The 16,753-nt window shown below is 44.0% G+C and overlaps 1 protein-coding gene across 27 annotated transcripts in view; it reads right to left on the bottom strand.

The window, feature by feature from the left end:
* Positions 1–16,753, bottom strand: part of tcf7l2 (transcription factor 7 like 2) — an 88,447-nt gene that overhangs the window by 38,456 nt on the left and 33,238 nt on the right. For 17 of the 27 annotated variants that reach the window (XM_046377840.1, XM_046377846.1, XM_046377839.1 and 14 more), the window contains exon 5: positions 11,663–11,722. The exons of the other annotated variants lie outside the window; for them this stretch is intronic. In XM_046377840.1, coding sequence (XP_046233796.1) covers positions 11,663–11,722 — 60 coding nt within the window. The remainder of the gene's footprint in view (positions 1–11,662; positions 11,723–16,753) is intronic. 27 annotated transcript variants of the gene reach the window in all.

Below are 16,753 nucleotides of genomic sequence, written 5' to 3' on the forward strand. Positions count from 1 at the left end.
CTGGGCACCGTCTGCAGCCAAACACTAAACCACAGGCCGTGATTGAGGCCGACTGGTCTGCTCCTCTATACTTTCAGTCTATATATTCAGTCCACCATGAGCTGTATATCTTAATTATGTGCTCTGCTTCTTTTCCTAAAAGAAGGGGGTGACAGAGTCAGCTAGTCAGGCACTGGAGCAGCAGCCACTGAAATGAGGCCCTTCCAGTCTTTATGGGGCCTCCGGCTCAGCCACTGCATCATTACATGACTTCGTTCTCGGTGTCTTTCCTGGCGTAACGTACTCAAACAATAGAAACCACTCTGTTTGTTGCATTTTTCATATTGCGCTGTCAGTCTCGAAAACAAACTGGAACTCCCAAACTTTTCAGGAAGACTAACAGCCTGTGAAAGGCTGTAATGAGTAAATTCCTCAAAGGGTAGAAGGGGGAACAAATGGCCAGACGAATTTTAGCACAGTGCTGTGCTCAATGTGATTATCTCTCCTTTTTCCTTGCGGGTCGCAGCTTTAGGGGTCACCACCGTCTCATACTCTCTGTCTCAAACAGACCCACACACAGGTTAGGCTTTGCCATTTCAATGACTCAATAGCATCTGGAGCTCTCCATCGATTGTGCTCAGTGACCCAGCAACGGCCCTTGTGGCGAGCGCCTGCCCCGCCTCTCTGAATTAGACCATGTTTCGACTTGGAGCCAGCACCATGGTCGCTCCTGCCCGATAACCAGGAGGTGGTGCTACTGGGATATAGAGCACTACTTCATCTTTTTGCTTATACTGCTGAAAAGCAAGACAGGGATTTGTTTGGTAGGGGTTTTTCATAATAGTGGGGATTTAAAAGGCTTTTCTGACACCTGGAGTTGTAGACACTTCCTCAAAGACACAGACGTTTTACTGTTGGTGTCGATTCAGCGGCAGAGAGTGCTGAGAGTTTCACAGTCAGGTGATGCTGCCTGTCTGAATGCATAAGATTCTCAGACTTGTGAGCTCTTGTTCAGTTGGCTCACTGCGAGGAATGAATGGTTTTGCTACGTCCCTCAAACATCAGCGCACATACACCCACGCAATTAAATTTGATGCTTACTCATGCACATTCCCGATGTGCCATTATACGCTCACAAAAACTGTACATTTGCACAACAGCTTTGGCGATTTGTACGCATGCATGCAGGCATAAGCTCAGCGGCCAATGGGCTGCCGTAGACTGGCTGGCCTGCTTGCAGACCCTGCAGTTTGTTTAGCAACACTCCTTTTGACGACGCCCGAAGGGTGCAATTAAGCCCAATTAGAGCCTGTCAGTTTTATTAAGAGGCACAGACTGGCCAGGCTCGGGGGCAGTGAGGGGTAGAGGAGGGAGGAGGAGGGAGGAGGACGAGGAGAGGGAGGAGGGGAGGATCTGCAACACCAAGCTACTGCTACTCTTGAGTAACCAGGCAAGAACCACTGAGAGGAAACTGGTGTAAATATGCTGTAAGCCAACAAAGCAGTACTACTAAACTGAAATGACAGCTATGACAGTTAAGTGACTGAGGTTACCAGTGTTGGACAAAGAATTGCCAAGGGCCTGATCAAGTCTTCATAACCAGGTCAGGTTGTGCAGGTAACCTCAGGTGCTCTCAGTTCAAATACATAGATATTACCTTCATGATGCCACATGAAAGCTACTCTAAAGTGCAGTTTTGTGATCAGAGAACCTGGAGGGATCAATGGATGACAAAACCAACTCATCTATAAATACTCACTGGCTACAGTGAATACAGACATGTGTGGATGCAGATGTCACAAAGCATATTCGGAAGGGAGATAGGGGGTGGTGGCTGTGTCGCTATGTGAGCCTGCCCTGATATATTAGTCTGGTTGTGAATAGAGCAATACAGCTGGCTTGGAACAAAAACTGCAGCATCTCTTTCATCAGGAAATCAAAAAAAAAAAAGAAGAAGAGAGAGAGAGAGAGAATGCAAATGAATGTATCATTCCCTCACAATTCCTTTTCCGTCGACCCCTCAACAGAGATGTTTACAGATAGCTATCATTCCCCCTCTTTTTCACATTTGAGCTTGGACATGTTTCAAAAGACGGGGCCTTTTCATCTCCCCTCTCGCTGTGAGGAAATTTGCTCCTTAATGGCTTTCAAAACAGGAAGCACAGACAATAAAAAAAAGGAGGAGTGAGAAAAATGCTTCGCTCCTCAGTCCCCCCCTCCTGCCCCCCTTCAGTCGACGCATCCTTTGCGGGGCTGAGTGCTGCAGCACACTGCTGCTGTGCCAAGGTGCCAACTGTGCCAGTCACACTGACCTCCATCTGCAGGCAACTTGATACCATCTCTCCAACCGCCGCGTACTCTCACTGAATGGGTTCGCTCAGTCACAGTGAAGTCTGAATGCCATTCAATGCTCAGGCTTGGAATTGTGTTTCGAGTTTGTGTGCTATTGTATTCTTTGTTCACAGCTGCTGTGTAAAAAAATCCTTTATCACTAAACTGAATACTAAAAGGGTTGTATTGGAGGAATGCACACAGGAATACATTACTGCCAATGTGCAAATCAATCTACTATCAGGCAAATTAGAGCTGATTTTTCACAAGTCTTCATCAGTGACCCTCAGAAGAGTAAGGTTGAACTGCTACGGACCATCTCAAATTACTACTCAGAACGGTCTCTCGCCAAGTACTAGGCTTACTATTTTAATAGTATATGTAGGTGTCTGTTTACTCATGTTGTATTCATAATTCTGCCTCCTGCAGGGCATCCGTGTCCACTGAGTGCCCTTGAACATGCCATGAGTAGTCTTTCTGCGCTTCAACTAAAAAGAGACCTGAAAGACAGCTACACACGCTTCCGCACAGTTGGATAAAACAAACCTTAACCACACAACTCAACCTCACCAAAGAACTTGCTTTTTTCAAAAGATGTTCAGAAGGGTGTTTTTTTTCTCTCTCTCTCCTCGTCTTTGCTTTTTCTCTCCCTGGGTAAAACAAATGCATCATTTTTCAGTGTAAAAAATATCTTTACTCCCTCCTCTCCCTCCCATTGTGCCATTTCCGTGTATGGAAGTGTTCCCTCCCATTGATTTTCTCCCAGCCAGGGCCCTACCCAACACGAGCCGCTTCCTTGCTAGTGTCATCTCCTTGTGCCTTTCTCCTTTTAACTGTGTTTTACTCTTGTGGCATAATGTACAACTGCCAAACTGGTGAGGGGGAGGGTGCAATAGGAGGAAGAACTGATACATGCACTCAAAAGTTTTGGCTATTGATTTCTTTTTGATGCAGATGGGTAAAAAAAAAAAAAGAAAACTGTTCAAAGCGCCAGAGAGCTTTTTTGATCACCACTACAGAGCCAGTTGGTGGTGTTGTTGGTAGTAAGACACAAGGATTGCACATGTTTGTCTAAGCATTACATTTGCTTTGTTATATATGTTCAGCGTCTGATTCTGCATGGTCAGGAGGCTTGTTAAATGTAGTGACCAACATGCACTCTCGTCAAGGCACGCCGGTGTGCTTGCATCATTAATGTGCGCAATCGCCTGGAGAAGGTGTTTATTCCTACGGAGAATGTCAAAGTGAGCAGATTAGGCCTACAGCTGTATCTCAAAACACACACAAAAGAAAAAAAAACTGCAGGCTTGTGAGAAACCACAAAGATGGGTTGGACTACTCGAGGGAGCTGCCAGGTTTACAGAGCCAAGGAAAACTGAAATGTGCAGCACAGTTAATGAGGGAACAGTTGGGGAAAAAGAGTGATATATGTCAGGAACATTTCTGACATCCATATACACAAGACAGGCTACTGAAATCAAAGCCAGCAGAGCCATCTGCAGATATGCAGAGATGAAGGAGAAAGCTAGCAGGAGTATTTTCCAGCCACTGCAGCTCCACATCCACAGTCTCTGCTCCCTGCTCTGACGGCCGTCTGTGATGAGTGCCTGTGTCCACTGGGGGCTACAATTAGCCCATCAAACTCATTCCAGTCGGGAATCCACGCTGCCTCTCCAATCCCCTTTTCTGGCTCTCCGAAGCCTGGGCTCCTCCAAAGAGACAGGCAACTTGTAAGACTAGGGGAGGTAGCCTTTGATGTGCCAGGTTCTGCCGAGGCCTCCCTTTTTGCTCACATCAAGGCTGAGGAGATATAACAATTAAAATGGCGGGAGAGGCAGGCTGACGCCGCAGTATGCGCTCGTGCAGCTCATGTGCCATGTCCTTTCCTGTGCACCTAGAATGTGGCCTCTGCAGGTAGGGGTGCACCTCAGCATTAGGGCAGATATCGGCGACTGGCAAAGCAATGAGAAGTCTCATACCAGGTGAGAGATGTTCTTTATCCCAATGCTATTAATCTGACTTGTGGCTTCTCCTGGTCTCTGATTGGCTAGCCTTATTTCTATCTGTTTGTCAGTCTGAGTTTTTTGCAGCATTTCAGCCCTGAATTTACATCACTTTTAGCATCAAAAATGATTAGTCTATAAATAAAGACACAATTATAGCGAACAATTTTAATTATCAATTAATTATTTAAGTAAGTCATCAAGCAAATACCTTGAACAGGCAATGTGAAGACATTCCTTTGGACTATAGGAACTTGTGACAGGCAATTTTCCTAATTTCCTGACATGAATATAATCTTGGGTTGCCGTCCCAATTATTATTATTGAGTTCAGATCTTACTTGAATTTATGTACTGTTTATTTCTGCTTTGTCTTTTTGTGGGTTTTTTTTCTTTTCATAAAACTCTTAAAAACTCTGGATGTGTTATATGGAAATCAGGGTACACTTTTTTTCCTGAACAATACATGTAAATATATACATTCAGATTCATCACTCTTTAGAGATCTGGCCTGCATCTCAAAAGATTACATGTTGTGTCCAGACTCCAAGCTGAACAAACTCTGGGCCAGCGGTTCAGATGGGCCGCCGTGTTACGTTGTGTAAGACACAGCTCCACTTCTGTCTCAGCTCCTGTGGGGCTCGGTGGCAGACAGCCAGGTAATTACACAGCACTGACTACCAGCCAGGAGAGAAAGGCCCACTACCACACACATGCACAAAAACACTTATTTGCAAAGCAGAGGATACCGATAACACAACCCCACCTGCGCACACACGCACGGTATCTTTCTCCCCTCCTCCTCCTCCTCCTCTTCCTCCTCACACACAGACACACAGGCCCAGCCAAACACAAGGACTACATTATGTCAAGGAGGATTACAATGACTCCAACCTGACCCGACTCCGCAGCTGCTCTGCCTCTGGCGTGAATGTTCCTGAATTTACTGTTTGAGGTAAAAGACTGTCCACAGTTTAAACAGGTGTGTATTTATGCAGATGCACAGCTCAAACATGTGGTTTGCATTAGTTGCTGCAGTGGATCCAGAGTGAGCTTTTGCCCGAGCAGAAGTCAACCCCAGCATGGGGCTTGGTGATCTATTTACTTTCAATTCCCTAAATTCAGGAAGAGGATATTTCCAAAAAATTCCAAGAAAAAGTACACGAAGGACTAAAATACTCAAAGGTATCACAGACAGATTTAATCTCCAACCAACTTTTGCACTGTGAGCAAACTCTGCCACAGAAATAATACAGTCAGACTGATATTGGAGCATTTGCCCAGGTTTCTACTACTGTCACAACACATTTAAACATGTCTTCTAAATTCATTTGATTTAGTCTTAATGCCTGAACTTGGCAGTGCAAAAATATTCTGATATGACATCAGCCTTTGCAACGGCTTAAGACATCCAACACAATTGTGCACAACAGAGTCATGACTAACTCTGCCACATAGTCTGAAGACTGAATGTCACTTCAAAAAGCAGATATTTTAAATTAACTTCAGGGCTGATTCCATCAGTTTTTTTGTTATTTTCTCACTAACCCCAACAGCCTTACTCACTTGCTTTGAGTTAAAAGACAAACATCAAGTGTGGAGTGATATTTCTTTATTAGTTCTTTATGGTAACGTGAACAAATTAACATTTCAAAACCACCACATGAAGTTGTACAGTCAATGAGTGAGCTTATTGCTGGGATACTGCAACGACAGAGGTTAGCGATTTTGTTTTGACATTACAAAAAGTGAGTTGGCACAAAGGCAAGTAAATTGCACCACCAAAACAAAAGGGAAAGTCATGCTTCAAGGAAGCAGGAGGTATTTTCTGTCCCTTGTTGGTTATTCCAGACTTTTTTCAAAGAAAGAATCTTGTCTAAAAAAAAAAAAAAAAAAACTGCCATGGATTCCAGTGAATGCCAGTGAGAATCAAGCGAGCTATTCATGCTGCCAGTTGATTTAGGCACGCCTCGCTACACACCAATCAGCCCAGCCCAGGCCTAGCCAGCCACTCACTTCTCTGCCATTCCAACACAAGATGGAGACAGTGCCAAAAGTTCCAATTAAAATATCCATTTGTGATGTCTGTGCAGAAAAAAAGAACAAAAAAAAAACAAACAAAAAAAAACAAGTACCAGGCTTTTCCATAGCGTAGGAGAAAATACAACAAAAGCTGCCAAAATTCTGTGGACAAGCCACATACTTAAGAGTTTTCTGTCTACACAAACTAAATAAGTATGAAGAGTGTGTATGTAGGCAGAATGTGTGTGCGCGAGACACAGACAGACAGAGTGTGTGTGTGGGTGCACGCATGAGAGTGGGAGCATCTTGTTATGGAGGAACAGAGCATGTTGCAGATAAGAGGGCGCCGCTGTTCAAAGAAAAAGGCAGGCCGGTAAAGTGCGCGCCGATTCGACATCATCGCCTTACTGTCCCTTAATGAGCCTGGAGAGGAAGTCTGGTGTCCACAGAATCCTCCTGTCTCGCTCCAATCAGGCTGCTGGGCTTTTTATTCAAATCTCACACACAACTGTCACACTGCCAGTCTGGCCGCGCTGTTTATCTTACTCCAGGAGGATGTTAACAAGACAAATGAATGAATAAATACACAAATAATGCGTTTAGGTAATGTTAATAATGTATGAAATGGAAGCTGCTTTTTGACAGTAGCGCTGCACTAAGGATTCTTCCCAACTTTGGTGACAGGCTTGTTTACTCTTTTCCCAGCATGCAATTCTCCTCATCTTTCACAAGCGATGTCTGGCCAGTGCTGGGTGTCTATAGTACATCTCACTGATGAGAAAAAGTGGTCTGACACATTAGTTTAGACTTCTCTCCCATGAAAAACAGCCCATATACTGTCAGGATTGAGCCAACTCTCCCTTCATCCAGAACCTCTAGTATGACAATCCTCCTTAATCTCATGGATTCCAGGTCTCCTTTTCACCCCATCACACTTCCCTCCTGCGATTACATGACTGATTTCAGTGACGTTTCATGTAGACTACATTTTATTGAAAGGCTGGATGGAGAAATACAAAAACGTGTGCACACCTGCGCGGGTACGTGAGAGCAGTCAAATTGCGGCGTCACCTTCCTCAAAGAAGTGTCGCCAAACTTCCAGGACCATTAGAAAAAACAAAACAAAAACAAAACAAAACAAAAGAAGGTAAAAAAACAAAAAATGCTCAAAGAAACTGACTGGGTAGGAAAATAAGTCGCACATCAAATCCTTTCTCTGGGCCGAGACAAAAGCAGGGTCTGGCGTTCAGGCTCCGTCGACTACAGACTTGGAAGATAGAGATGAAAAAAATAAAATAAAATAAAATAACAACACACACATCAAAACCAGAGCCAAACAAATCTGCGAAAAGTTCAGATAGGTCTTCAGCAAAACTGCCAAGAGGAACAAAATCAAATAAATTGGGGGGGTTAGTCTCGTTCAGGCTGGCCCGACAAACCTGAAAACACTGTTTAGAATATATGAGGAAGGTGACAGAGGATGTTGCTAAATGACTCGGAAAGCAGACACCAAGCGTTTAGCCTTGCAAACTGCAAAGAAAAGCCCCTCTCCAGTTATAACGCGAGTGTGAGCAGAAAACTGAATTCAAGGCAGCTTAAGTGCTCTCTGGAATCACTCAGCATTCCACTGTGTTCAACACACACACATCCACAGAGTCAAAATTTGACTGTGACAGTGTATTCATCCATAACTGTAAATTGTTCTTTGGGGAATTTGGCGGGGCTTAATATTCTCCCCCATCTTCCCCGACTCTAGTCCCCTTCTTCTCCCTCTTTCCACAAAGCTGTCTCCATCACACTCAATCACAAGCTGCTTGTACATATGTATACAGCATACACACGGCCATAGCAATTGTGGGATCGCTCAAGTCATTACGAAACCAGGCAGATTCATGAGGCCACATAGTGATCTGGAGCTTATAATTAAGGATGCACCAATAACTTGTGTGGTGCATCCTTGAAATTCCTTTCCTTGCTTGATTATTGATTGCTTTTCTGAGGGTTGATTGCTTAGTGGTTCCTGCTAATGGCTGGATGTTCAAATAGTAATGCCTTAATTTAGGTTATCGCTGCTCTGTTAGCCCATAGGTTACGGCTACGAGCACTGGGAAAAAGGCAGAAATGTTTAGGCTTCAAGTGTCACTCGTTTCCCGGTGCAGCTGACTTCAGTGCTACCCAGTGTGAGGATAGAGAAGAATCCATCCTCGCTACTCTTGCTCGCTTTTGTGAAGAACATTCAGCACCTATGCATTGTGAACCCAGGTCACCAGGTTTCCTTAGGACAGCTTGCCATGAACATCACTTCTGTCCAAGTCCCCGCTGTTGAACAGTAACTCAAACAAGACATCCAATGCACTGCTTGCAAAATAAAATATCAGAGAAAAAGCTACCCCTCAACCTCTCCTCCGCTATTCCCACAGTTTTAGTCTGGTTGTTGGAAGAAACTGACAGCTTCCTACATATAGAGAAAGCCTGACTGTTCTTTGTTTTCATTGGCTGGCTCAAACACATACACAAACACACGCAAAAAGCAAGCTCCTCTCAAAAAAAAAAAAAAAGAAAAAACTGAACTTTTCTAAACTTCAGATAGGCTGTCAGTCTGAACAGAAAACAATACTGCACGCCCTCACCAGTTATTCAACCCTTCTTTTTGACTACGGAAAGGCAAGTGGTGCTCACGTACCTACAGTACATGCGTGCTCCAACAGCTGTGCATGCGTGTGTCAGTGTCACAACACTCAAGAGCCAAAAACTACTCTGAATTCTGCAGGGCCACCCTTGGGATATTCACTTAATCACTTGAACCCGTTCTGAAAAGTTCACTTCCAAACTTCCTGGAAAAAGGAGACATTTCTGAGGAATAACAAAGAGGGTTAGTGAGAGTAATAACATTGTGTTTAATCCCACACAACTCTGCCTCGTACCAGAGTGAGAACAGAAAGCCAAGAGGGACTTGAAGCGAAAACAAATCAACGCTCCTGCGAATGGACGTGTGTTAGCAAGGCACGACAACAGAATCGAGCGTCAGGAGTTAATCTGTAACAAAAAAGCACCACAAACGGCCCAGGATACGCTTTGTTCAGTATAAGCTGAAAGAACAGCATGAAAAAAATGTCTGAGCTGAGGTAAGGTGTACATTGAGTTAGAAAGCTGTCATATATTAACACTGTTTCTCCTTTTCCTCTGCTTCCCTCCTGCCCCCTCCTCCTCCTCCTCCTCCTCCTTCTTCTTCTATGTAGTTCCCCTCCTCTTTGTGTCTCAGCTCAAACCTTAGCCCCTCCATACTTGGGGAGGAAAAAAAAAAAAAAAAAATGAGGTCACGGATCGCCTTACTCCAGCCTGCCTCGTATGGTCACAACCCCCCACGCTCTCTCCTCCCTCCACACCTTCCTCCACCAGCACCTCTCACTCAAAACCTCATTCCATCACTGTGGCCAAATCTGCCTCGCTCACAACCCCCCCCCAAATTTCATTTCTTCCTTCTCCTCTTCTCCACTCCCACCCTTCCTGTGCCCTCAGCCCAGCGCTAATTGGTAAATCTGTTGAACCATGCCAGCCCCAACAATGAGACACCTGGAGTTCTGTCAAAACAAGTTTCCCTGTGAAACGGCCTCCAGTGTTAATACAGTAGCGTAGGGAGCTGCTGAGTCTGTCGTCGCTCACGAGGCTGGCTGCAGAACGGAGCCTGGGATCCTGTTGTCTTGGGAAATTTGTCAAAGAAGAGTGCACTGGTCTGTCAGTCTATTGGGAGCGGTTCACAAATTAGATTATTTATCAATACAACTTCTGAACTTTGATCCTGGTTCTTTGTGCAAATGAACTATGAACATGTCATGATTACCACACAAGTTTTTTTCATCCCCTCCTCGCTCAGTATCCACTCTGCACGAGCCTGTAAGTCTGTCCTCTGGGTTAAATGAGTTCATGTTGTTGTGTACATACACATGAAAGTTAGAACCTGCTCTTAACCTAGCTCCGACTGCTTGTCATCCAAAACTCAAGTCACACCTTAGACCCAAGGATAGTACAAGTACGCTGGCGCAGACAAAGGTGTGTTTGTAAGACACACATGCAGAAAGACGGGCACACCCAGCAGTGATCCTGCCAGACCTTGTCAAACAAGTTCTAGCAAAGGTGTGTATAAAAGAAGGAGGGGAAGGAGGCAGCACGTTGACATGGGCAAAGGAAGGATTTTTTATTGTTGTTGTTGCTTCTTTCCGAGACTACACCATCATATTAATACACCTCACCATCAAACATAGGTTAACTTCTTTATTCCGTTCTCTCTTCTTCTTCACCTTATTTACTGACAACAAACACCCAGGAGAGTGTGCAAAATCAACAAGCAGTTGATTAGTCAAACAATTTAAAGTAGGCAATCCACAGAGCCATGGGCCGCCTCCGAGGAGATTAATAAATTATCCTTTTGGCTTCACAATGCCAGCCAGTAAAACGAGGCTCACTGATGTCCTCAGGATGTCAGCTCAGCAGCAAAATCAAGACTGATTTTACCTTTACATTCTACTTTCTTTTAATAACAGCTCGTATCAAAAAGGATCTTTTGAGAGCAGCAAACAATAAAGAGGATCTGGACTGCGATATTATTTTGAATCAGAGAAGGACATGCAGTTACTAGTTAGTTAAGTGCAAGTTACTGCACTTTCAGCTTTAACCAGTGGACATAAACAGTGCATGTTGTTACTACATCTGCCTCTGCGTCTTACTGTCAGAAGCGCCGTGATAAAGAGAACTCTCTTCAAAACAGCTTCTCAAAAGAAATACAAACAAAACTGAAGGCTTTCTTCTCCTGTTGGTAGATTTCAGGCTAATTCAAACCAAGCACATCCACAATGGCACCCAAAGCTAAGAGGAATGTTGGCATTAAATGGCCGTAACAATCAAAAAACTGAGCCTGGTTGAGTGAAAAGGCAAATAAAGAAGGTAACAGAATTCTTAATACACAGAAATGAGTTAAATGTCAAACAAGCCGGACAGGAAAACACCTCGACTATTCTCACAAAGTGTGACGTGTCAGTTTAGTGTGTGTGGTATGAACCAGTCACACATCCCATCATTTGGATTGGCATTTTGAGACATTAAAAGTGCAGGCCAGCAACAAAGCAGCAACAGCAGCACTGCAGCATAGCACAAAGCACAACACAGCAGAGTTATCAGCATCATCACCAGGATTTAGGTTTATTTCATTCATTAATTTTGTTTTGCTTTTTTTTTTTTTTTAAATAATCAGCGGTTAATTTGAGTTTGGAATCAACCAAAAGGAAAAAAAAAAAAGCAACATGATATTTCTGGAATTCAAAGGTCTCTCACCAAATGAAATTGGTGAAGGCTCAGATCTGACTGTCCGGGGAATTCCCAGCAGAAGGGCCCCTGAAAGGCAAAGATGGACGTTCCCAAGTCACACAATTATATCAGTTCTCCATCTCTCGTTCGTTTTCACCCTCTCTCTCTTTCTCTCTCTCTCTCTCTCTCACACACACATACTCTCATCTGCTCTCAATCCCAGCCTACCAGGTTATATGCAAAAGCAACATGTTCTCCCATGAAATAATGCATCCCCTGGCTTTTTAGTTATTTAACGTACTACCTCGTCTCTGCTGGCTCAGCCTCCTCTCGGGTACATGTTCGGCCCCATTATTACTAATTTTACACAGGCAGAATAGGAGAACACTGGCTCTGTGCTGGTTACATGGCTGTAGGTACTGGCTGCCTGGTTGTTAAAACACAGTTTCACTTTATCTCCTCATCGAGTACACCTTCACAGATGTCCAGGAGCAGTCAGACGGTCTGAGGATCCACGATCACCAACCCGTGTCAGCACAGATATTTAGAGCTCTACATATCTCTGACTGCAGAGTCATGTTAGATCTTGGAGCTCATAAAATGCCAACATACGGTAAGTTTAAAATGAAATTAAAGAAAGTGTTGTGACTACGGGTCCCCAAAACAGCCCCTTCACATATTTACATGGTCTGATCTTATGAGGATGAATGAGACAAAGTTTCTATAAAGGAGGGGGGTCTATGACCAGCCAGAAACCAGAGGATGATCGAGATGTTTTAGTTTTACTCTGGGGAGCTCTTAGTTGTCCATACTTATATACGGTCATTATACTAAACTGGCAAAGGTTGTATGTGCTGAAATTCAGATCTCACATCTGAGACAGATATAAAAAAATAACAGAGAGGGAAAAGATGAAGAAAACAGGGATTTGGAGTCTTTGGCTGAATCCAAATGTCCACGGATAAACTAGCAGACTGAAATCTGCTCACCGTCATCATGTCTGCCAGGCCACAAGACATACTAAATAAGCTGCAGACAGGCCTAAGGCCTACAAAAATAAAATGAATTTTGATTAGGTCAATAGCACACATTTCTACATATTTCTAAGGGTCATGATGTGGTTGAATATATCACTTATGGCCTACATGATTCAAGTAATGTTTAAATAAACTCATTGTTTTACACATTCAGAAGTAGATTTTGTTTTTTTTAGTGTGCAGTTGGAAAAACTACAACATCATGTCCATATCATGACGACGTGGGTAATTATATCAGAGATGTCTGCAGAAAGAGGCCTCTTGTGGACTGGATGAAATGAGGGTTTGGACAGCCTTCAGCACTCACAGACTTCCCAGGAAACACACCCGCAAAGTCTGCAAGTCATTTGGGTTCAGCCACTGATTTCCTAAGGAAGAAAGGACATGCTAGTAGCGGAGGTCTCAGAAGATGCAGAGAAGAGCAACAGGGCTTTTAGTTTCCTGAGAGGCTCCAGTACCTAAAAGCTACTGTGTCGGCTGCTTTCTCTGCACAAAGGTCACTGGGTTCTATTTGTACTTGTGCTTGACCCCGAGGCCAGCCAGATAACTATTCATAACAGCTAGAGAGTGAACACTGTGGTTATTTGGTGAAACACACACACTTACTGATACAAATACATATTATTCTTTTAAATGCTCATGTCCAACAAAGAGTCACATTCCCTGAGGTAGCTTAGGTTCACAGGGGTTATTTAATGGTCAAATACCACAGTGTGGAATAAAAGGTGACAGCGTCCCTGGAGCGATTCACACACACACACACACACACACACACACACACAATGCAACAAACTGCTATTCATACATCTTAGAAACAAGTGTTGTAATAGAGAGGCTCTTCGCACATTCAGTACGCACATTTGACAGAAAATATGCAAACATTTTGAATTCTGGTTGGCAATTCATGAGCTGTAAAATGTTTTCTGTGAAGTCCGTCACAGAGAAGACTCTTTGAGTCATTGTTGTGGTATTGTTGCTGACTAAGCCAACACTGAGTGAACTGTCTGTGGGAACAAGCAGCCGTCCAGACTGCTGGACAGATACAATGACTGAGGTGCTCTCATTTTCATTGTCACGGTTCCCGGGGCCTGACGCCACGTCTCGACAGCGTCAGATTTTGGCCCGAGCCAATGATGTAATCGCTTGACCCCTTGAACAAACGTCTTGTCAGGAGAAGACAGTGAGCGACAGCTGACAAGCACAATGGTCTCTATCAGAGGTCTGGATCATGTGCCAAAAAGAACTGGGCCATACGGGTAAAATCTTTTAATCACAGCTTTCTACATCCATATCTGCCTCAGTGCACTACATTTTCTGGGAAATTGAGAAACCATTTATAGATTAAAAGAACCAGATGAGAATGTATGTTATATCACTCAGTCCTACATGCCAAGAGCCTTTTGGATCCAAAAGTGACCACAACAATAAATAAATGTCTGAGATATGTGGTTTCTCGTGCAGCAAAGGTTAAGGGTGGATGGTGGAATGTCTGCACAGAAAGAAGACAAAAGGGTGGTGAGGGAGGTTATTTGGGAAAAGGCTTGAAATGCAGAGGGAAAGAGCAGTTTAAGGTCGGCATAAAGCAGGCTGAGAAAGCCTTCTAGGTGAAGCCTCTGGACAGTGTGTGGGTGGTGCCTGCTGACCATGGGGTCGCTCATTAACAGCTGAGGAGGCCAGGCATCCCAGAGTCTTGGGCAATTGTCTGGCTAGTCCAGGTGCATTGCCCATTCAGACCACAGGAAGCCCCCTTTATCCTCATTCCTCGAAAATGGACAGAGGAGCGGTCAAGGGGGGTGAATGTGATCCTGAATCTGTCTGTTCTAACATGGACCTTGAGTAACAGTCGCATGCCCATCCAGTCCTTTTACCCATTGTTAGGATCCACAGAGTTATTGTGGTGTGTGTTTTCTGAACGCTTGGATGCACTCCTGTCTTTTTTATATACACATATATGTTAAAAACAGGTCAGTTCCTTTCAAACAGCTTCTTTCCAGTACACTTTCTTCAGAGAAACAAGTGAGACTGAATAGGAAAAAAATAACCATGTTCAGAAGTTGTAAAGGCTCAGGTGGGAGGTCTTGCAGGCCATAAAATGGCCAGATTCCATCACTTCCTCCACACTAATTACCATACACTTGGAGCAAGTGCCCTCCCTCTCTTCATCCCTGAGCCCATGCTTCATTACTTCTGACACACACACACACATACATACACAAAATAATACACAATTGGGCGCAGTTGGGAAATGGTTAACACTCCAGCCATCCCCTGCTGCCAGTGAAAGCCCACAAAACAATGGAGACATTGTTCGAGCAGGGCTAGGCTATAGACTCTAAGGCTGTGCATGCGTCTGTGTGTCTGTGTGTGTGTGTGAATGTCAGGAAAGAAGTTGGTGTGCATATGCTCTTAATATTTGCATATTTCTGCCCCAATTCCCACAATGGCAAATTAAAAAAAAACCTAATTCTGTAAGAATGATTTGTGCTTATAATGCTTTTATATCTCATTTTAGAGGTGCTGCTCTTCATCTGAAATTGAACAAAGTTTGATGACACAACTGTGAGATGAGCCGACTTATATCATGACATTACCAACACAGTTGATAGTACCACTGTTGATGCTACCACGGCACATGCACTTAAAACAGTGGATTTACAAATTAGTCTAGTATGGTATGTTACGTTGGGTTGATGCAACAACTGACTGAATAACAGAAGTGTCAAAGTGTCAAAAAAAAAAAATACACACCACTTCCTAAATTTGTCCACCAGCTTTGAACCACTTCCTGCTGCTAAGTATCCACAAAAGCACTTCAAGTCCACAATGTCAAATTAAAAGATCAAAATAAAAGGCAACTTGACAAAGCAAGGACTGTTTGTGATCTTTCCCTCAGGAGCTGTGCGAGGCATAAAAATGTTTCTTGGAGTCTCTCCCTCTCTCAAAAAAAATACACATCAATAGGTGGATAAATATTGAATAACTTTCAGCCAATGGCATAAAAGTTCAGCGGCGGCCGGTTTTGAGGTTGCCTGCGGGGTGGTCAGGCACTTCAAAAGGTCCTGCGTGGCCCCCTTTGTGGGCATGGTAAACAGGGGCATACGGCGTGCCCTCAGATGGACCGGTCTGCGTGAGGTCACTTCCTCTTTTCTCGGCCGATCCTCCCCAGCGTTCCACCACAGCTGAGCCTTCCAGTCACAAATGAGACCATCTGTCTGCATCTCCGTCCCCGTCCGTCTCTCCTCCACGCTCCTCCTCGTCCACAACTTTCTAACAGGCTTTATCTTCACAGCCATCTGTATCTCTGCTCCAGTCTATCACTGTCTTTCTATTGTTGTTTCAACTGTCTCAGGGTCACTTAGGCTTCAGATCGCTGTTATCTAGCAGGCCAATTGACAGCTTCTTATCATCGCCATGGCAGCCTGCTAGCGCTCCAGGCAGGGAAAGGTCAAGGTGTCTGAGCATTTCTTCACATTTGTAAACAAAAAGAAACTACCGTTTACAGCCCAATTTATTGATAAGAGGATCATGTACTGGGACACGCGGGCCTACATCTTGGACTAAAACAGAAAAAAAAAGGAAAAAAAAAGAAAAGCTTGACTGATTGACTGACACCAGCAGCAGTCCGTGTGGGGTTATCATTGGCATTCACGATGCTGTCCACAGTTATCCGTCTGTCCTATATGTACAACAGCCAGTATGATGCAAACCAGGGAAACATTCAATCACACTTCATTCTCAGTCAGAGGTGGATGAAGCAGGCTGGAGCAGGATGGTAGGAGTGGCAACAACACAAACTGCATTTCACATTCAATTTTATCACCTGCGTTAACAGTGAGTTGTGTGCCTATGCAGCGATGCTGCAATGCCTCTGATCTTACCAGCCAACAGATCACACTAAGGCTGGGCAATATGAGCACAAACATTACAATATATTCTTTGATATTGATCAGTGTCAGTACTAATCCCAATATGTGTATAATAGCTCTCCATACTGCTTCTGTTTTTGCTTTGAAAGAAAGAAACTAGTTAATTTAAGTCTCCAGTACCTGAGTTTTTGTCATCAAATTCACTTCATGACTTA

This window comes from Scatophagus argus, chromosome 21 (genome assembly GCF_020382885.2).
Source record: "Scatophagus argus isolate fScaArg1 chromosome 21, fScaArg1.pri, whole genome shotgun sequence".
Classification (NCBI taxonomy): domain Eukaryota; kingdom Metazoa; phylum Chordata; class Actinopteri; family Scatophagidae; genus Scatophagus; species Scatophagus argus.